At 33.9% G+C, this 21,883-nt stretch overlaps 1 protein-coding gene across 3 annotated transcripts in view; it reads left to right on the forward strand.

The window, feature by feature from the left end:
• The window catches only part of LOC149068571 (WD repeat-containing protein 11-like), a 52,081-nt gene that overhangs the window by 16,980 nt on the left and 13,218 nt on the right, over nucleotides 1-21,883 (forward strand). For all 3 annotated transcript variants that reach the window (XM_089250382.1, XM_089250383.1, XM_089250384.1), the window contains exons 9-19: nucleotides 1,783-1,945; nucleotides 2,240-2,439; nucleotides 3,672-4,005; nucleotides 4,252-4,336; nucleotides 4,473-4,655; nucleotides 7,299-7,413; nucleotides 13,292-13,392; nucleotides 15,473-15,593; nucleotides 16,659-16,765; nucleotides 17,603-17,717; nucleotides 20,863-21,031. In XM_089250382.1, coding sequence (XP_089106508.1) covers nucleotides 1,783-1,945; nucleotides 2,240-2,439; nucleotides 3,672-4,005; nucleotides 4,252-4,336; nucleotides 4,473-4,655; nucleotides 7,299-7,413; nucleotides 13,292-13,392; nucleotides 15,473-15,593; nucleotides 16,659-16,765; nucleotides 17,603-17,717; nucleotides 20,863-21,031 — 1,693 coding nt within the window. The remainder of the gene's footprint in view (nucleotides 1-1,782; nucleotides 1,946-2,239; nucleotides 2,440-3,671; nucleotides 4,006-4,251; nucleotides 4,337-4,472; nucleotides 4,656-7,298; nucleotides 7,414-13,291; nucleotides 13,393-15,472; nucleotides 15,594-16,658; nucleotides 16,766-17,602; nucleotides 17,718-20,862; nucleotides 21,032-21,883) is intronic.

Genomic DNA, 21,883 nt, shown 5'->3' on the forward strand with positions numbered 1-21,883 from the left:
TGATCAGTGTTTCAAATATCTAAAAATAATTTTTTTTTTATTTGGTCATTAGTCTTTTTAATTCTTGCTAATTCATATTCAAATGAGTTTCATTAATAACTAGCTATAATACACGGCACTGCTCAGGTTTTCTTCAATGAGTCTTTTTTGGATAACGTGATATCTCCCCTTTCTTTGAGGAACATGCAACACCTATGTCAAGTTAACCAATATGGCAACTTCCTGCGCAATTCATGAAATAAACAAATCTAGATTTAAAGAAACGTAGAAATGAATATATATTTTTTCTCTTTTTAAGGGGTTCTAGGTATTCCGATCCCCCCCCCCCCCTTGAACTTCAAGTTATCCATCTGCCCGTTTCTGCTACAAAAAATGCTTAATTAAAGCTGTGAAACTTCTTTGATCTACTTTACGGGCCCATAATTAATTTTAAAACAACCTGAACTATATGAATTTATGCAGTTGAATATTAAAAGACAATACGAAGACATTAATTTTCATGCTTAGGATATAAATAAAAAGTTAAAATCAATGTTATTGCATGGATATCCAACTCAAAAGTGGGTCTGTCTAATTACTTCATATTTAATTTTCTGGGCTTCGTATCTCTAAGCAAACTCAGTATTTCAAAAATTAAGAATTCAATACAATTTCAAAAATTATTGATGTGGCCGAGAACTCCACTAAATTTCTGCATTTCTACAGTAAAATCTGCAATTTTAACACTGATTTCTATTGGGATCATTCTTTGCCTGACCCTCAAAGTGTGATGCTGATTCTGCCTAATTACTGGGAGGATTGAAAATGTGGGAAAACCATTATAGAGGCATAAACTATTATACATATACTGGCAGCATTAAAGAAGGGACAAATCATTATAAAGGCATATACTGGCAGCATTAAAGAAGGGACAAATCATTATAAAGGCATAAACTATTATACATATACTGGCCGCATTAAAGAAGGGACAAATCATTATAAAGGCATAAACTATTATACATATACTGGCCGCATTAAAGAAGGGACAAACCATTGGGAAGGCATATACACGTCTGAAATGCATTGCTAGGGAACATCCCGGTAACCAATGTAAACATTCCATAAGTGATTGTTGAGGCCCCAAAACCATCGTTGCTTGACGGTTTTTCACCCATTTCGGGCATTTGCCCAGCATTGACGAACTTTTAATGTAGCCTATTGTTCAAGTCGGGTCCCATTTGGTATATATGTGCAAAATTTGGCAACAATAGATCTAAAATTTAGATTTGTATAGAGAACACACACACACAAAATCAATTTTATATATATAGATTTTAAAAATCACAAAATGGATTATTAAACTCTCATACTAATTAAAGTATTTAAATAAATGAAAAATCATAGATTCAATGAGTGAAGCAGCTGCATTTTTTTATTACCAGCTCACTGACCATGAAAAAAACTTTTGCACACACATTGAATATCTCCAGTAGAATTAATAATTGTTTTGAAATCCTTTTGACAAATCAAATTTGAACTATTCCTCTGAAAATATCAAGCTTTCTTGCCTCAAGATTAAAGTGCCTGATGTTTTATTTCAAAATTCTACATTAGACCAAATTGATTTGTTTATGAGCTTTGTTGTTCTGAATCAATATTATGTCTGTTCCAACAAGTCTTATTTATTGATTTATCAAAAGTTGGAATGTATTTTGTTCATTCGTGTAATAGCATTCATTGCATGTATATAATTTGAAATAAATTTATTGTGTGCAGCTAGATTTTTTTTTTTCACCATTTCAGACTGTTGGCATAGTCTCTATGGACCACAGTGGTTCCCCAATCACTCAGTTGTATTCATGTTGGCAGAGAGATGCTTTCTACATACTTCATGAGAATGGCTGTATTACATTCCGATTACGGCATCAGGGTCATAAAGTAATGGCAGCTGCTACTCCATCATACAGTCAGTTCACATTCAGTTAAATTTCACATTTTTTTCATATGCACCTAATTTAAAAATTAATTTGTCTTTTCATTATTATTTTATAGGCATTATCAGTACTAAATGTGTGATTGAAAGAAATAAAAGTTGATATTTTTTAAGCTTTATATTTTAATAATCAATATAATAGTTATATTTAGCTATGAATTAATATAATAATAAATCATCAGATTTGTGCTTTCATTGCTGATTGATTTTGATTTTTCAACCCATCTGCCAAAGCTTTAATGGTGGTTTTATTTCTGTTTTACTTAGGCGTTGAATCTTTTGAAACTCATCTGACTGAACAAAACCTTGAAGTAGTATACGATCAATGTTGTCAATCCGATTCATTACGCTTTACAAAACATGCCAAAATATTTGGTTTAGCTGTGTGTCCTAAAACAGAAAAACGAGTGTCTTTGCTAGTCAGTGATGGGCGATTGTTGGTTCTTGATTTATTTATAAATCAGAAGGTATATGTTTTTTTAATTACAATACATTTACAGTTATTAATTTATTTTCAATAACATAAGGCTGAATATTTTAAATGAATGATCATGTGGTTAAGCTTAGTGGATCATGCTTAATGTGTAGTAGTCATGACCACATAAAATAAATCATATTAAATTGCAAAACGTTTTACATAGGGAATGCTTTGATATAGGAGAACAATCAGAACTCTAAAAACATGACGTCTTAAATGGTTTCCACGGTACTGTTTATTAATGACTGGGGTGTGCCAATATAGTTTCACATACATAGTTGAATTTTTATGGAGGCACAAAACTATAGAAATTTGTGCTAAATTTATTTTAATACTTTCCATTGACAGCATATATGTAAATACATTACTACCAAGTTGTATAAACTTTCGCACATGTTCTGTCATGGTCAATAGCTCCAGTTTTTAAAAATTCATAGTCAGTAGTTCTAATTTTTTAAAATTCGTTGTCAAAAGATATGAATGAATTTGTTCTTGTAGATTTACAGAGGGTGTTCTGTTAAGTCCTAATTTAACTTTTATTTCATCAATCATTTATCGTAGAGGTATAGTTTCAGTTTAAAAAATGCTGAAAATATGAAATCACCCTGTACCAGTTTTCAGGGGGGAAACACAGTGTGTCACAAAATAAAAATTAAATTTTTTTATACAGTAACCCCATTCTTAAGTTGTTAGATTGTCTCTTCTGAAGTCAACAAAAAAAGTTCTATGTTTTTAACTGCAATAATCGTTAACATATTCAAATTCAGAAATCAGAGAAAAGGTGGGAAAGAACAACATAAATGAGGGAAAAGAGGGTATTGTCCATTGGTTTTTTTTTTTCAATCTCAAAACTGGTACAGGGTGATTCCTGAATACATTTTGTTAAACTGAAACTATACTTCTATGACGAATGGTTAGTGAGATAAAAGCCAAATAAAGACTTACAGGACACCCTGTATATTGGATGAATATCTTATTATTCTTGATATAAAATGCTAATTTTGAAAAATTTACTCATTGCTATTGCAGTTTAAAATGTGATTTTTAAATATTTATGATATGCATAATTAACATTTTTGAAATATTACTATGAAAAATCTCTCTTAAAAAAATATGCTTCTCGTAACTTCAGAAAGTAGTTATGTTAAATCAGAATTTTTATATTCTTGTTTTATCACAAGCTTATTGATATGTATGTATCAACTTATTATCTTGCGACAGGAGAGATCTTTTCCAACTTGTTGGACACCACATTTATCTACTTACATTCCAAGAATTGAAGATTCCAATGAAACTTCTACAAGCATTCCAGAAAGCTTATCTTTTCCATACCTGAGAAAAAAAGTGGTTCATCCAGGAAATTCACTGAGCGATTCCCTAGGACCAGCCCTTTATCCCGGACGTGAGCTTTTTAAAAGTTTTAAAGACAGCTTGAATTTCAAACTTTTCATCACTGGAAGCTTATGTGCAGTGGCTGCTCCACCACATATCATACGTATGTGTCCACCTGTTACTTTCCGCAACTGGAAATCATACCAACCTCTGATGGCCATAGGTAAAGAAATGATGCTTTTAATAATTTTACATTAATGTTAGCATTAGTGTTTTATTATCTGTTTGGAATAATGTTTAGCATTTATAAAAAATTAGTTGTGAAAATTTGCATATGTAATGAAGATGTTTAATTTCATACATTTATGATAGAAAAATCAAATTTGAATGTGTGATACGAAATATGAAATACCAAAATAAAATATAAAAAACATATTTTCTTAAAGCATTGTATTTTTTTCATGCATAGGTAATGGTGGTGGTACAATCCAAGTCATAAATATGGCAACAGGTATTATGACTAAAGAGTTCTGTGTTCACACATCTCCTGTTAGGTGAGTTGCTCCTGTATGAGTACAGTAATATATATGTATAAGTGCTATTTTTATATATTTTATTTTACACATTGCATTGCTATTGAAGCCTAAATCTATCCATACAAGAGGTTTTTTCCCTAACGTTTTATTACAGAGGTATAGAATGGATAGGTCTGACGTCTTTCATGTCGTTTGCTCATTCCAACACTGCTAATAGTTCTGGTCATGTACGAAATGAGCTTGTGCTAACTGATATAAATTCAGGTAGAACGAAGAGCTTACGAGCCGATCGACAGGAAGAATCTCCAATTGAAATGCTTCGTGTTTCACATTTGAGGTAAATTTTTATACATTTTTAGAAAAAATATAGTGACATATATACAGTGCAAGTTTAGACACTGGTTGAGATCACACAGTATCTGAGAAATACTAATTGCATCATTACAAATTAATTACATTATCACGTATTGGGGTGAAATTTACGCTTTATAGACAATTTAATGACAAAACATGTACAAAAATAGCACATAAATGATTGACCCCAAAGTTTAAACAAATTTACATTTTCAATAAAATGAAAATTATTTGAAATCTGGCCAAATGTTCATTTTTGTTAATAAGTTTGTTTATAGAGGTTTCTATCGGAGAAATTGTCTTTTGTGCATTATCTGCAGCTCAAAATTTTACCAACAAATACAAATGCTGTAACATGCAAATTGCCCAACAACATGGCTGAAAGAAGATACCTTTAAAAATTAGATATAACTAAAATACAGCAACCTAATATAAGAGCATAAATCACAAAAAAATTGACGATTAATAATAATACATAATACACTGCCGGTAAAGATTACGGTTGTCTTATCTAAGTATGGATAGCCTCTTGGTTCCTCACGTAAGAAGCATCACATTTCTTTTTAAACATGTCAATTGTGTTCAAATTCTCAAACCCCAGAGGTAAGCTATTCCATTTCTTTCACAACCTTATTAGAGAAAAACTCCCTCCAACACCACAACCTGTAGTTGTCTCTTACTAAATGATACTGATGCCTGCTTGTCAAAACAACAACGCCCAGCGGAAGTTCTAAGATCTTTTACAGAAGAATACTGTCGATTATTTCTATAAACTTCTAACCACATGGCGAGATTCACAATAGTGTTAAGATCAAGGCTACATTCTGGCCAATCAAGAACATCAATATTTTTTGCATTAAACCAGACTTTTGTATGGCTACCACTTTTACCGTGACTTGCCATATGTATGGATGCATTATCTTGCTAAAACTCCCACTGAGGACTGGCTAGAAGTTCACCAAATAGTGATTAATTATCCTCTAGTGTCTATGTAATGCTGAGTATTATGGCAACCTTCAAGAGAGGCTATTGATATCTACTCATTGCAGCAGAATGCAATCCAAACCACATCAGTGAACCACCACCTTGTCTGTGACTAAAATTAATCTGTGGTCCGTTGCTCAAATCGTGCAAATACAGTCTATTCTGCCTATAATGTTTTTCAAAAAACCATCAAGATAAACATTGTAAGTGTGAAAATGTTTTAAACGGAAAATCTTAATAAGAACTACTTTGAGTTAAAACCACAAAAATAAGTCAAACTAAGCACTAAAGCATTATAAACGGGATCGACTATCAGTCTATTGCACATGCATGCGAGCCAACTGTAATCCTTGTGTTTTGTTATAAATGGTTTTTTCATAATTTCTGAAATACTAATGTACCTGTTTTTCATATATGTTTCTGTGACTCCTATCCATTGACATTAAGATCTAGACAAACTTTTAAATTGCTGTGCAGTCATCCTTTATGTAGATGCCAATCTTTGAATTCTTCTGCCATTTCTTTTATCTGCAACACGTGGTCTTCCTGATCAAGTATCTGGAACTATATATACCACCTGCAAAAAATACTTGGTGGATAGACATTTTACAATGTTGTAAGATAGCTGCAATTTCCGAAACTGTCTTCCTTTCTAATTTCAGCTTGTATATTAGGCTTACTTCTTCAGAATTGTTCTTCGTAGCTTGCAGCATTTGAAATAACTGATGCTATCATGTGTAAAACACAAATACTGAACAGCGGTGATGCCATATGTGACAAATTTGCATTAAACTTTTGCAAACACAAATTTCCCTGTTTTCGCAAAAAATTTTATTACAAATTGCTGCACTATTTTTGATATTCAAATGTTTGAAAAATATTTTCAGACACACAGAGAAGTATCTGTTAACACTTATTATTCACTATTTTTTTTTAAGAGTGAATTTCATAGGTGCCTAAACTTTTGCGGTGCACTGTACATATGTACCATAAGATTATTCACAATTGCTGTATAAGACACTTATTAGAGATAAAAAACTGAAAACACACAAGATGCATCTTTTAAACAATACCGAGTGTCTGATCGACTGTAAAAATGAGTACCAAAAAGAAGGAGTGCAGCTAATATGATGAATGAAATGTTGACAAGCATTCTCTCTGATCACTGTTAAATTGTTGCTGATTGCCACTAAATTGTGATGAAAGGTTTTATTTGGTGAGTAAACAAAAGATTAAATTTGCCAAATTGTAAGTGTCTGTTTACCAACGTCCCCAAACAACAAGCCCATTCGGCTAAATTTTGCTTCAACTTGTGTACTCTTTTTGCAGTATAGCCAAATCACTATTACCATTATTTCCCACTTATCTGCATGTAAAAATTTCATTCGTCTATAATGAAATTTTCAAGAATGGAAGGGGTTGCTTATCACTTTTTTATGGGGGGGGGGGGAAAGGGGGGAATGTTGATTTTTTTTTTCTACTCGTATCTATATACACCATCTAAAAATCTTCTAAAAATTATTATTTTTACAAATTAATACTTTAAATATTTGTTGCTATTCATACTTCTCACAGAAGAGAACTGCAGATAAGACGTAGCAGTACATAATCCGCAGATTATTTTCATGTTTTCATGTTGCAGACAGTATGTCATCATAGTCTTTAAAGAGGAGCCTTTTGAACTCTGGGATTTGAAGCTATTGACTTTACTTCGGATCATGTCAAAAAATCAGAGCTTTCCAACTATAACTGCTTTGGTGAGAACATTTTATTTTAAGTTTACATTACATTAATGAAAATGTTTAAATATGGGTTAACTTTTTATAAGAAAAATGTAGTTATTTATCTACTCATATTTATTCAATGGTAGACATCTCTTGCTTATAAAAATAAGAATGGCTTAATTTTCAATGGTTTGGGTGTCTGAGAATGGGATGTAAGTGCTAGATATCTATATATAAAATTGATTTCCTGTTTGTGTGTGCGTATGTTTTCTATACAAATCTTCAATTTTAGACCAATCGTCGCCAAATTTAGCATATATACCAAACCGGACCCTACTTGAACGATAGGCTACTTTAAAAGTTTGTCAGACCTGGACAAGGGCCCGAAATGTGCAAAAAACTGTTGGTCAACAATAGTTTCTGGGCCTCAACAATCACTTTCGGAACTTTTACTTTGGTTACAGTGGTTCTCTAGCAATGCGTTTCAGACATGTATTAATGCCTTTAAAATGATTTGTCACTTTAATGCTGCCAGTATATTTATAATAGTTTATCCCTTTATAATGGTTTGCTACTTTTTCAATAGTCGTTAGAATCATCATCAGCATCACTTTGAGGGTCAAGCAAAAGATGATCCCCATAGAAATCAGTGTTAAATATGCTGATTTTACTGTAGAAATGTGGAAATTTAGTGGGGGGTTTTCTGTCTCATCAATAATTTTAAAAATTGTATTGAATTCTCAGTTTTTTGAAATATTGAGTTCGCTTAGAGATATACAAAGGCCAAGAGATTAAATATGAAGTAATTATCTGGACCTATTTTTGAGTTGGATATCCATGCAATAACATTTATTTCAACTTTTTATTTATATCTTAAGCATGAAAATTAATGTCTTCGTATTGTCTTTTAATATTCAACTGCATAAATTCATATAGTTCAGGTTGTTTTAAAATTAATTATGGGCCCGTAAAGTAGATCAAAGAAATTCCACAGCTTTAATTAAGCACTTTTTGTAGCAGAAATGGGCAGATGGATAACTTGAAGTTCAGGGGGAAGGGATCGGAATACCTAGCACCCCTTAAAAAGAGAAAAAATATATATTCATTTCTACATTTCTTTAAATTTAGATCTGTTTCTTTCATGAGTCGCGCAGGAAGTCGCCATATTGGTTAACTTAGACATGGTTTGTATGTCCTTCAAAGAAAGAGGTAGATATCACGTGATCCAAAAAGCCTCATTGAAGAAAACCCAGTTAGTACCGGGTATTATAGCTAGTATTAAATAAATATTAAGTGAATGTATCTGTTAGACCAATGCCAGAACTTAGACATCTAGTCACATTGGGAATAACCCAGACTTCAGACTGCACGTTATATAAAAAGTTAATTTTTGTATTTTAATAACTATACAACCCCTTACAACAGGAATGAAATATCTAAGTACTACACGTTGCTTGGATACTTTTTCTTAATTGGAAGAATGCCTCTAAGATCAATGTTTTTCCAGCAAAATGCCATACTCCCTATTACCTATGCTCTCTGTATATACACTTTGTTTCTAAAAGTCTGTCTTTTTTAGAGTTTAGACATTTTCTCGAATTTCTAGAAAAATACTGGGCAAATCATTCTGAAATTTAGGCTATTTCTATATTGGCACTCACCATTTTTAGTGAAAATTTAGTCACAAGTGCATTTAGTAGACAACAAAAAAATTAAATGAGAAAAAAATGTTTGTGATCAACCCTGTATCTCAGAAGAAGCTGCAAATGATTTGTAACTTTGAAATAATATTGTACAAACCTTTTGCAATACGTCTGTGCATTTTCATGAAAATAGTGCATATATTCACGAAAATATAAATATTTTCTATAAAAGTTCTAATTTTCATTACATGATTTTTGCTTATAGCATTCCAAATTTTCAACCAATTTTTATGAAATTCACAGAAAACATGATGCTATACATGAGACATAATGTGTGCAAATTTGAAAATGTGACAAATCATTATTCAATTATGACATGAATGTCGCTCTCCACTTGTTAATACAAGATATACAGAAGACTGGATGTTGTGAAGATATTTATTATTTTAGATGTTAATTTTTTTTTTTTTTTTTTTTAAGGAAGGGAAAAACTCATCTCTGCCTCTACCGGGAGTCGAACCCGGGTCCCTCGATTGCCGGACGAGTGCTCTGACCACTAAGCTACAGAGGAGATAGAGATTTTCCTTCGCTAGAGCGTGTATATGCCGAACGGAACCGTGCAATGGACGGTGAAACCGATCAGCTAATTGCTCATGGACGACGAGCCACCAGATGGCTATATATATGACATGAATGTCGCTCTCCACTTGTTAATACAAGATATACAGAAGACTGGATGTTGTGAAGATATTTATTATTTTAGATGTTAATTTTTTAAGGAAGGAAAAAACTCATCTCTGCCTCTACCGGGAGTCGAACCCGGGTCCCTCGACGCTCTAGCGAAGGAAAATCTCTATCTCCTCTGTAGCTTAGTGGCCAGAGCACTCGTCCGGCAATCGAGGGACCCGGGTTCGACTCCCGGTAGAGGCAGAGATGAGTTTTTTCCTTCCTTAAAAAAAAAAAAAAAAAAAAAAAAAATTAACATCTAAAATAATAAATATCTTCACAACATCCAGTGTCTTCTGTATATCTTGTATTATTCAATTAGATATGAGTATTTTTAGTAAATGATTATTAATTGTGCATGCTCAAGAAATATAATTATTTTTTCATAATATGATTGCTAAATACACTCATGTCCATAAATTAAGGATAATGCCAGCTCCGGCAAATAAAGGTTCAGGAACAAAACAAACGTTACTTATTTATAAAGCCCATTTATTAAACAAAAGATAAAGAACAAAAACGATGGTGTATGTATGATACCATTCATAAAAACTACGATTTTTGCTCCCTGGAGCAATTGTAAAAAATATCTCCTTTACAAAAACTTACTATTACATGGTTGGTATGATGGTTAATACATTGTATGTCTCCCATGCGATGAAATACAGTCCGTACAACGCCTAGGCATGCTGAGCATCAAATTATCGATTTGATCTTGGGGAAGATCACTCCACTCAGCAAGCAGTGCTCTCCGAAGTTCCGGTACACATGTAGGAGGTGGTTGACGGGCTGCAACTCGTCGGCCAAGCATGTCTCACACATGCTGTATCGGATTCAAGTCATGTGAGAATGCTGGCCATTCCATACGGGTTATATCCTCAGATTCAAGGCATTCGTTTACTATGTTTGCTCGGTGAGGACAGGCGTTGTCATCCATAAACACAAATTTTTCGCCCATGGCACCCTTAAACAAACATACATGTTGCTCCAGAATGATGTCCCGATGAATTTGGGCTTTCATGGTTCCGGTTGGGACATGCAGATCTGTTCTGGAACCCAGTATAATTCCACCCCAAACGAGCAATGCTGCACCACCTTAACAGTGTCGTTCAATGATGTTGTCTTGGTGGTAACGGGTACCTGGCGTTCTCCATATGAAAGTCTGACGTGAATCAGCCTGCAAGCTAAACCTGGGCTCGTCAGAAAACATCACACAAGCACACTGTGACGATGTCCACATTGCATGTTCTCTACTCCAGGATAATCACTGCTGACAGTGAGTTGCCGTGAGCGGAACACATCAGACAGGCCTACGAGCATATAGACCAATATCTCCCAAACGTCTGTACACGGTTTGCCTTGAAACTGTGGTACCCGTGTCTGCAGATAGCTGACGAGACAGGTCGGATGCTGTGCTCCGTCTGCTTCTTTTGGCAGTTACTGCCAAATACCGGTCTTCATTCGGCGTTGTAACTCGGGGGCGACCTGTACTGTAACGTCTACTGACATTTCCATTATCTTGGAATCGTTGCCAAAGCCTAGAGATGACACTTTGGGCAATTCCAAGTTCCTCGGATACTTCCATCTGAGTACGCCCACATTCCAGGCGGCCGATAATTCTACCACGTAAAAAATCATCCACATGCGTCCTCTGTGTCATAACTATTCGCTTATGGCACTTAGCGCCGTACAGAACTCTTGTGAACAATTTTACTTCTTTGCCACCATTCCTTATATAACCCCTTCGTACACTCTCATCATTGTGACGTACTATCGACATCATCTGGTGGCTTCCTGAAATTTGCATATCATTCTTGCAGATGTGTTTGATAATTCTACAGGTGAAATTTTTACTTTAGATTTTGATTTCTGTGTGATTCTGAATTATCATTAATTTATGGACATGAGTGTATATAGTGCAACTTATATGAAAAGTCCAGCTGAATGTCGTGAATATTCAGAAACATATATGCAATATTGTGAGCGGTGATTTCGAAACTTTCTGAAATTAACTGAATATTAAGGGATTTCCCACAAATTGGTATATGATTATTTTCTGTTATTTCATTATTGACTTCAGTTTGCTTATGTCTACATCATATGCGCATGTTATGCTAAAACACTTCTTTTACATAGCATCAGATACGCATCTTCACTCATTCACATAATGCTGTAGGCTTATTCTCGAAATAATCAAATAACAGAAAATAATTGTATACCAATTTGTGGAAAATTCTTTATTATTCAGTTACTTTTATCAAGTTGGGGCACGGTAGCCAGGTTGATAAGATACTCACCTAAAGTACCATAGGATGTTTAGAGGTGTCATGAGTTCGATACCCGGTTCGTCCTTGTCAGAAAACTTTCCTGACACAGGGGTACAACAGAAACAGCGACATGACCGCAGAAAAAATTGCTACCGCAGGGAGTCCCCACAGAGGGGTTAGCGCACCAACCTCTCAATGAGTATTAAAAAAAAAGCCTGCCATTTGGAATCAGCAATAAAAATTGTAGGTCCCAGTCTAATTAGCCCTCGTGTGCATAAAATGACCATGGTGTGACAAAAATGATCAAATGGACAAACTTTTATCAAGTTTCAAAATTGCAGCTCACAATATCCTGTATATATTTTTCTGAATTTTCACGACATTCAGCAGAAATTTTTATTTGAGTTGCACTATCTATTTGGCAATCAAATTATGAAAATGAAATTTATATTTCTTGAGCATGTGCAATTAATAATCATTTACTAAAACCACTTGTATCTCATTGATTAATGATTTGTCACATTCTAAATTTTCACACGTTATTTCTCCTCTATGGCATCATGTTTTCTGTAAATTTTGTAAAAATTGCTTGAAAACTCTGCATGTTATAAGCAAAAATAATGCAATGAAAATTGTAATTTTTATAGAAAACATTTATATTTTCGTGAATATGCATGCTATTCTCACAAAAATGCACAGAAGTATTGCACAAAGTTTGTACAATATTATTTCAAAGTTGCAAATCATTTGCAGCTTCTTCTAATACAGGATTGATCAAAAACATTTTTTTTCTCATTTAATTTTTTTGTTGTCTACTAAATGCACTTGTGACTAAATTTTCACTAAAAATGGCGAGTGCCAATATAGGGTATAAAGGACTGAAATTTCATAATGATTTGCCCAGTATTTTTCTAGAAATTCAAGGAAATGCCTAAACTCTAAAAAAAACAGACTTTTAGAAACATGGTGTATATACATGTATGTAAAGCAAAGTTTTTTTTATTGAAGAAGAAAGATTAAAAAAGGTGGGTATATAATTCATATCATATATGTATATATATTTTAATGTGCAAGAAACATGATGTGTAGGTGATGATAGAAAAATAGATGCTTTTTAAATCTCTGTTCATAGATGAAAATGATTGGAAAATAGCCTTTCTCTTCCTATATTTTTTCATGCTACAACTTTTGATATTACTTACTTACTTTGATACTATGAAAGCATAAGCTGCAGGTTTTTCATTTATCTTTTTACTTATATAGATATATTTTCAGGAATGGTCTCCCGTTCACAAAAAGCAACAATCAACATTAGATTTTAGTCTGGATAAACTAAAAGAAAATATCATTAATGCCGAATGCTCAGACAATGAAAAGTAAGCGCAGTAAATTCGGTTTATATATTTTCAAAAATTAATTTTCGTTTGCCGCTGCTGATTCAAAGCCACCCACCTGTTGAACAAATTATTTTGTGTGCTTTTTTCCAATATTTTTTGTAATTATTGATAACCTTTTACTGACTTGCAATAAGGACGGAAAAATAATATCAGTCATCAACCTTTTCTCAATTTACATAAAATTCCCTTGCATTTTATCTCCCACATTTTGTTTCCAGCTGATGATGAGTTACAAAAATGTAAATGCTGGCACCCTATATCATAGCTCCATTTAAACTGGCAGTTTTTGATGGTCTTTGCTGAAGAAAAATGTTGAGGATAATGAATGCTCTAAGCATTGTGTTATATGGCCACTAAGTTTCTGCTGAACTCTGTTATATGGTCACTGAGTTTCTGCTTTACTTTCATGTACAGTCACTTTTATGTGAAAATTGTTTTTTCTTGTCCTTATCAAACAATTGAGTTATACAGTTTGACAAATATGCTTTTTATACTTGGGGAAGAGTCTTTAGTCTGTCAAAATAAAATACGGCTATATATAGTGATACCTCGGCATATGAAAATAATTTGTTCCGGAATCACATTTGTTGGCTGAAATGAGATTTTTCATAGGTTTGAAATGAAAATCAATTAATTAAATCAAATTTGTATGTAAAATTATTTATTTGTTCTATGAACTGCCCAAAATTTCAAAGTAACTTTCATAAAATACTAAGAAGCACTATTAAAATACTGACAGAAGGCTGAGATAAACAAATTCACAAATGGATGAAGGGGAATTTTAAAACAAGGTGAAAAAAACATTTCATTTTACACTATGCATACCATGCAGGGCTGTCTTAAGAGCATCGTGGACCCTTGGGGCAAATGATATTTCTGAGGCCCTACCTGGCCAATTCTCGAAAAATTCAACTACTTCTCGTTTTTCCAAGGCTCTTCTTCTCTTGAGGCCCCCAGGCCGTGCCTGGGTGGGCCCATGCATTAAGGTGGCACTGACGCCATGCAGTCAGGTTCGGGAGCTATAGTGAAAAAAGTTTGGGAGGTGGTGTGCTATGTCATATAGTGAGCTCATTTCTTTCTCATACACATGCAGATAGAAAAAATAAGTTGTTAGAATGTCCAGACTGTTCAATTTGGTACAGTATTATGCATGGCTGGACTTTGATCCTAGGTGCCAGGTCGCCATGGCAACTAGAAAATCTGTATTGGCACCGGAAATTTTCTAAATGTGGTTGCTGAATTAGAATAAATTTCTAAGGGTGACACAACATTTTCTGATTTCGTTATGCTGTGTTTAAAGCATGAGGAAAAAATAAAAGAAAACATTATTTAGGACCGTTTCTCTTGAGCAAAATACCATGCTTGTCTCCTAAGAAATTGGATTGGTGCCTAAATATATATATATATATATATATATTTTTTTTTTTTTCAATTTTCAAGCCCTGGTATTAAGAGTCTTACTATATGCACTGAAACCCTTAAAGTCTAAGGCTTTTTTAAAAAAAAATTAACGCATTTTCTCTTCGCTTAATCATTCATTTTACATGAAATTGCTGTCTTTCTGAAAGAGAAAGAGGTGCATCTGGAAAGCGATTCTGTGATAGAGATGAATCATCTGGCTCAAATGAGATATACTTATTCAATTCATTTATTTTTTTTTTATTGCCGCGAAACTTTATCTCACTACACTGCTGTATGTTAGCGCGTGCGTCCCTATCAACTAAAATAGTCGACAGCTGAGGCAGAAAAACATTTAAAAAAGTTTTTGCTTCGTTAGCTGAAAAATTTGTAAGCTGAAGCTGTTGGTTAGCCAAGGTATCACTGTATCTTAAAGTTACATGATAGGTGATGTCTGTTTACATTAGGGGTAGGATGAATGAACTCATCTAGGTGTATACTGTTGCAAAAATTCATTTGGTTTATCAGAATTTTTTTTAATCAAGCATTGAAATATAAATTTGTTTGATACTGAGTGGACTGTTTATTCAAGACTTTGACCTTTTTTAATATTAAATTTCAAATTTTATTGTATTATAGCTTTTTTTTCTTTTCTTTTTAGGGTTTCAAAGTCTGTGTCATATACAAAAGAACATTTTGTATTCACAGATACAAATGGGCAGCTCAACCATTTTTCTGTTGAAGGAAATGTCATCAAAGATGGTAGCACAATCCCGCCAGATGTAATTTAATTATTTTTTTTTTCAATTTATTGTTTTCCTTCTTCATATTTGTCATTATTGTTCCAAAATAAATATCACTATCGTAAAAAGTGATTTTGTGATTTTTATGATGAATAGTAAATTTTTTTAATACATTTTCATAAATATTAAGCAAAACCATAGTAGAACTTATTTATACTATCATATCCTCACTCCATTTATATTGTGTACCATCACTTTTTGTTACTCCTTCCTGAATAGTAGGAAGTTTATATTAACAGACTCTCTTATATATTGCCTTTTTCATATGAAAAATCATTTGTTTACCCCTTCCCCATTAAAACAGCGACACTTTTTCAAATAAACCCTGTGCAATCCATCAATACTCGTCTGAGTCACGGATGAATAGCAATGGCTCTTCTGTAAACGCAGGTGGTTGTTAGGTCATTCAAAAGTCATCCTACTTCGTTGGGGGTAAAAGTGTAAGCAGCTTATAGACAGCCTCTTAAGATGGCCACTTGTCATTTTACTCTCTATTACACTCCTCTTATCAAACCATTCTAGTTTTGGAAATTAGCCACAGTCAAGAATCATTTGTAAACATATGAATAGGATTTTTAGAGAACTGCAAAATTGACTATAATAGCTTTCTTGCTAAATGTTACTTGGTATGAATGTTTTTATCAAGCTTTGTTTATTTTTGCAATGAAGTAAAAATTTAATTTCACTTATATTAAATCTCTCTGCATAACGATTTTCAAGTGACCACATAAAATTATCATTATAAATCAAATTTAGTTTAATACACATTATTGCTATAGGAAATTTCCTAGACCACATAAATCAAAAGATCGTTATATGCGAGATTATCATTAAAGGTTGTATCGCTTTATGAAAGTTTCACTGTATTTTCATGTAAGAGAGGGTTAATTCTTATTTATTAGCTTTTATGTAATTATGCTGTTTAATCATGCCAATAGGTTGTATGTATAACTATTAATGATAAAAGGAAAATTCTGATGTATTTGTATGAGTAATCAAGCAGTGCTTTGAAGATGAATTGATTTTTATGGTCATTATTTACAGGCTGTTATGGGTTGTATCACATGCATTGCCTGGAAAGGTGACATTCTTGTTCTTGGTGATGTGGATGGAAATCTTAATGTTCTGGATTTGAAATCTGGGATATCCAAGTTTGTACTTTTCAGTAACTTATGTGATTTTGATAATATAGTTAAAGTCCTGTATAACAACGGTTCTCAACCAGTTTTCCTCGGAGCCCGTGCTCATGTGCACTTCCCAGAGACTTCACGACTGCTTTAAGAAAATAAAATAAATCAGTATTTGATAAAAATAAATAAAAACCAGAGAGAGAAGTCTACAAACGAGTGCTTTTTAGTAGAGAAATTATATACGTAAAAAAGGCTCCGCAAATCAATGACAGTTGAGAACCGCTGCTATATAGCAATATCCTCTGTAATGATAAGTGCCCATATAATGGTATTACTCTATGGTCCTGATGCACCTTTCATAGTATTAATGTATTCTATCTATAACAATAACTATATATTTCCTTGGTCCCCTTGAGTATTGTTACATAGATATGTAACAATACTCAAGGGGATCAATACTATAAGGATCTACATAGATATGTAACAATATAGGTATGTATTGTTACATGCTTTCACTGTATATGTATTTAATATATCACACAGCGTGAATCTTTAAAACCTGATAAAAATGTATATCATTAATGTCAATCAAAATTCACACAATCTAGAAAATATACTAAGCTGTAAAGTATTCAACTTCAAAATGGAATAATTGTTTCTTTTGACCTATCCCAAGAGTCACTTTCGTTTTTTGTTATTCACCAATGGATTGAAGCTTGTTCACTTGATATAAAATTTTCATTACTTGCACTTGTAGTTATGATCATAAATTTGGAGTTATTTCATAACTTATGCTGTTTAAACTATTCAATATGTCAGTTTTACAAGCTGAGGACTTCATACTATGTAATTTTACAGAGGTGCTCCTACCCATAGAGGAGTGATAAAGAAAGTAAGATTTGGACCTGGGAAAGGAAATATGAAAATCATTATACTTACAAGTGAAGGTGTTGACCTTTGGGATATGAAAGAGGTGATTTATGTATTTCACATGTAGTTTTATATATATCTTAACTTTAATTAAGAAGTTAACTTAATCTCAGCAGTCAATATCTGTCGTATATATTATCAAAATTTATACTTCTATTATTAGATATCAAACAGAATAATTTATTTAATACAGTACTGGAAATTACTCATTTTTTCATTATTGAAAGTCTATAATGAAAGACACTCAATTTACTCAGAGAAAAATGTTTAGTCATCTATGTGTCGGATTTAACTCGGGAGAACTTGTTGCTTGAGATTTTCTCTCATGCTGTAAAATATTTTGCTTTCCACTCAAAACTAATAAAGGTCGGAATTTCCTCTCTTGTCTTGATAATCAGTGCACTTCAAGTGATGATAAGGATCGGTTTTTCTCATGCACTAGCAAATCTAGCAAGTTCTCCTGGGCTAAGAAGAATGACTCTCTTATAAAGATCAATAGTTTTAGCCAGTTTTATTTGTCAGATAAACTGTCTACTTTTGAAAACGTTCTAATTAAAGATGATAATTAATTAAATTGATAATTTTTTAAAATAAAAATTTGTCTACCATAGGTATATTTTACATTCAGGGAGACAGTTTTTGCTACAACTAAGCAATCTGTAACACAAATCTAAACAGAGTAATTTTTGTTTGTTTCAATAGTGGATGATGAAATATTCAAATGTGTTTTCCTCAAAATGTTCAAAACTGAGTTACCTAGTTTTAGTAGTCTATTCATTCAATGTGTATTAAGTTTCAAGTTAAAATGCATGAAACTATCAAGTATTTAGAAAAACAGCCTGCTGAAAACATTTTGTTTTCATTTTGATTTTTTATTAGTGTTTTTATGAGATGAAAAATTAATTGGTATCTCAGAAATGAACCGTGTCTGCTCAAGTCATTCTTTGAGCACTCGTTCTGAAAGGTTAATAATGAAGACTTACTAAAATGGTGTGAAAATCTTAATATTTCCGAAAGACTTAATCACATTCAAATGTTGTAGAATAACTGATATTTAACAAATAACTCCAATTAATTTATGACTTTAAATTGACAGATATTTTTATTATATGTTAATACTTGGAACATAATAGAATACCAAAAGATATAAATGTTGTGATTACCTATTTGTTAATGATACTGTGTCAGCTGTATAAACAAAATAACATAGCTCCAGATTTTATTCATATAATAAACTACACTGCTGGCCACCGTAAATGCAACACCCTGAAGGAAGCATGCAAATAATATGAAATTTACAACATGCATTAGCGGAGGTGAGATATGCAAATGATTAGAATTTCAGTGCAGACGCACATCACGCGCGCCTGTGGCGCCAATTCAAAGCGCTATTTAAGGCTTGGAGATTTCGACGATTTGAAGTACGGCAATTGTGTTTTTCTTGTGGTTTTTTCAAAAAAACGATCAATTATGCCTCTTAGAAAACAGCGATCATCTTTTGATCAAGTATCCGAGTTCGACAGAGGAAGGATAGTGGCCTACTGAGATTGTGGATTATCTTTCAGGGAAATCGGTAGTCGTGTTGGACGAAACCAAACAATTGTAATGCGGATATGTGATCGTTGGATGCAGGAGGGTACGACGGACCGACGTGTTTGATCGCATCCACCTCAGTGCACCACTTCACGTGATGACAGGCGTATTGTGCGTATGGCAGTGATGGATCGCTCAGCCACATCACGAACCATAGCACAGCACATTCAGTCTGTACCGCATCATCCAGTGTCTGCGCGTACCATTCGACGCCGTTTACAGCAGAGTGGTCTGTCCGCAAGACGTCCATTGCTTCGTCTACCCTTGACGCAGAACCACAGACGTCTCCGCCGCCAATGGTGCAATGAAAGAAGGATGTGGACGGCACAATGGAATGAAATTGTCTTTACTGACGAGTCACGCTTCTGTCTGCAACACCACGATGGTCGGATTCGAGTCTGGAGACACCGTGGAGAGAGGATGCTGAACAGCTGCGTTATGCACCGCCACACTGGTCCTGCACCGGGTATTATGGTATGGGGCGGTATTGGATATCACTCTCGCACTCCTCTAGTACGCATTGCCGGTACTTTAAAAAGCCAGCGCTACATCTCCGAGGTGTTGGAGCCAGTTGTCCTTCCTTACCTTCAGGCAAGGGCGTAGCCAGGGGGGGGGGACTTGGGGGTCTGCCCCCCCCCCCGAAATGTGAGAAAATGACCGAAAAAAGGGAAAAAGATGGCCAAATCTATTGTTCTGTCACTTTGGTTCCCCCCCCCCCCCGAAAGAAATTTCTGGCTACGCCCCTGCCTTCAGGGCTTGCCGACAGCCATATTTCAACAGGATAATGCGGGACCACACGTGGCACGCATTGTCCAAAGGTTGTTCGTCAATCGCCAGATTGAATTGCTTCCCTGGCCAGCTCGCTCTCCGGATCTTTCGCCGATAGAAAACATGTGGTCCATGGTTGCTCAACGATTGACCCAGATTACATCCCCAGCTGCCACACCAGATCAACTTTGGCAACGCGTGGAAGCTGCTTGGTCTGCTGTACCCCAAGAACACATCCAAAGTCTCACTTGAATCAATGCCGAGGCGTGTGGCAGCGGTGATCTCCAACAATGGCGGCTACTCTGGCTACTGATTTTGGCAGGAACCACACTTCACAGAAGTCTATAAATTTAATCATTTGATGCTTGGTCAACATGTTATCTACAAAATAAATATTGTTGCGATATCTCTTGTCTTTCTTGGTGTTGCAATTTGGGTGGCCAGCAGTGTATTAATGCTTGTTTCAAAGTTGAGTACATTATTATTGAATATGACATGAATGTCGCTCTCCACTTGTTAATACAAGATATGCAGAAGACCAGATGTTGTGAAGATATTTATTATTTGAGATGTTAATTTTTTAAGGAAGGAAAAAAAAACAAAGACATATACGCTCTAGCGAAGGAAAATCTCTATCTCCTCTGTAGCTTAGTGGTCAGAGCACTCGTCCGGCAATCGAGGGACCCGGGTTCGACTCCCGGTAGAGGCAGAAATGAGTTTTTTCCTTCCTTAAAAAATTAACATCTCAAATAATAAATATCTTCACAACATCCAGTCTTCTGTATATCTTGTATATCTTATATTATTGAATAATTTCAATGTAACAGGTTGTACGTGTACAGTCTGTTCGATGCCCTAAAGATATGCCAAAAGTACAGGATGTTGACTGGGTTGGTTCTGATAAGCCCTGCATAGCCACAGCAGATGGATCAATCAGAATACTAGACATTGACTTGAAACAAACAACTTCACCCATTTATGAGTATCAACCCTCAGGTATATCATTCAACTTGCTCTTATTTTGTTCAATTTAAATTTATTAATTTAAATAAAAAATTTAGTTATATGTATTTGATTTTGGGGTTCTAAATGAAATAATAATATAATCAGTAGAACTTTTCATTGAAAAGTTTTAATATAAGTACAAATTCACTGGCCACAAAGGCAAAATGCCCAATGAGGTGGCTGAAAAAAAAATTGTGAGAGTAACTAAGTATTAGGTAAGTATATGCAGTCTTTCTGAAGTGAAGAAACACAATTTTTTTCATTTGCTTTAAAAAGTTTAATGCAATCAAACTCATAACAAACACAGATATTAAAAATTTTCACATATAACAAAGTTTTCCCATGTCCTGTGAATTTTGTATTGCTTGTCTATGTTATTTTGATTGCTCTTATAACGAACACATATTTCAGGAAAGTACGCCTGTAACAAATTTTCACCCGGTTTTCACACAGGAATTGTCAAGAATTTCTATGCAATCTTATCTGAAAAATTACCTTTCTACAATGCTTAGCTACAGCTGATAATGCTCTTTTTTTCGTCGAAGACATTCTATTAGGGCATTTATGGTTTTTTTTTACCAATTTCCATTGAATCTTATTTCAGTTGAAGAAAATCTTATTAGAAAGAAATGAAAGGTTATTGATTTCAAGGACCTTAACCTCCAAAACACTCAGATGTTGGTAGTAATGGTGTTGTCACAGGCGAATAAATTTGGGAATGTTCATGTGCAAAGTGTCTTCTTTTTCTTTCAAAATTGAAACTATACAGTTTACAAAGCCAAATACAAAGAAAAAGTGAGGTATCAAAGGAATTTGGAATTATATATATATATACTTGGAAGT

Source organism: Pholcus phalangioides, unplaced genomic scaffold (genome assembly GCF_987345545.1).
Source record: "Pholcus phalangioides strain wild (caught in Gottingen) unplaced genomic scaffold, Ppha-v1.0 ptg000024l_1, whole genome shotgun sequence".
Lineage (NCBI taxonomy): Eukaryota > Metazoa > Arthropoda > Arachnida > Araneae > Pholcidae > Pholcus > Pholcus phalangioides.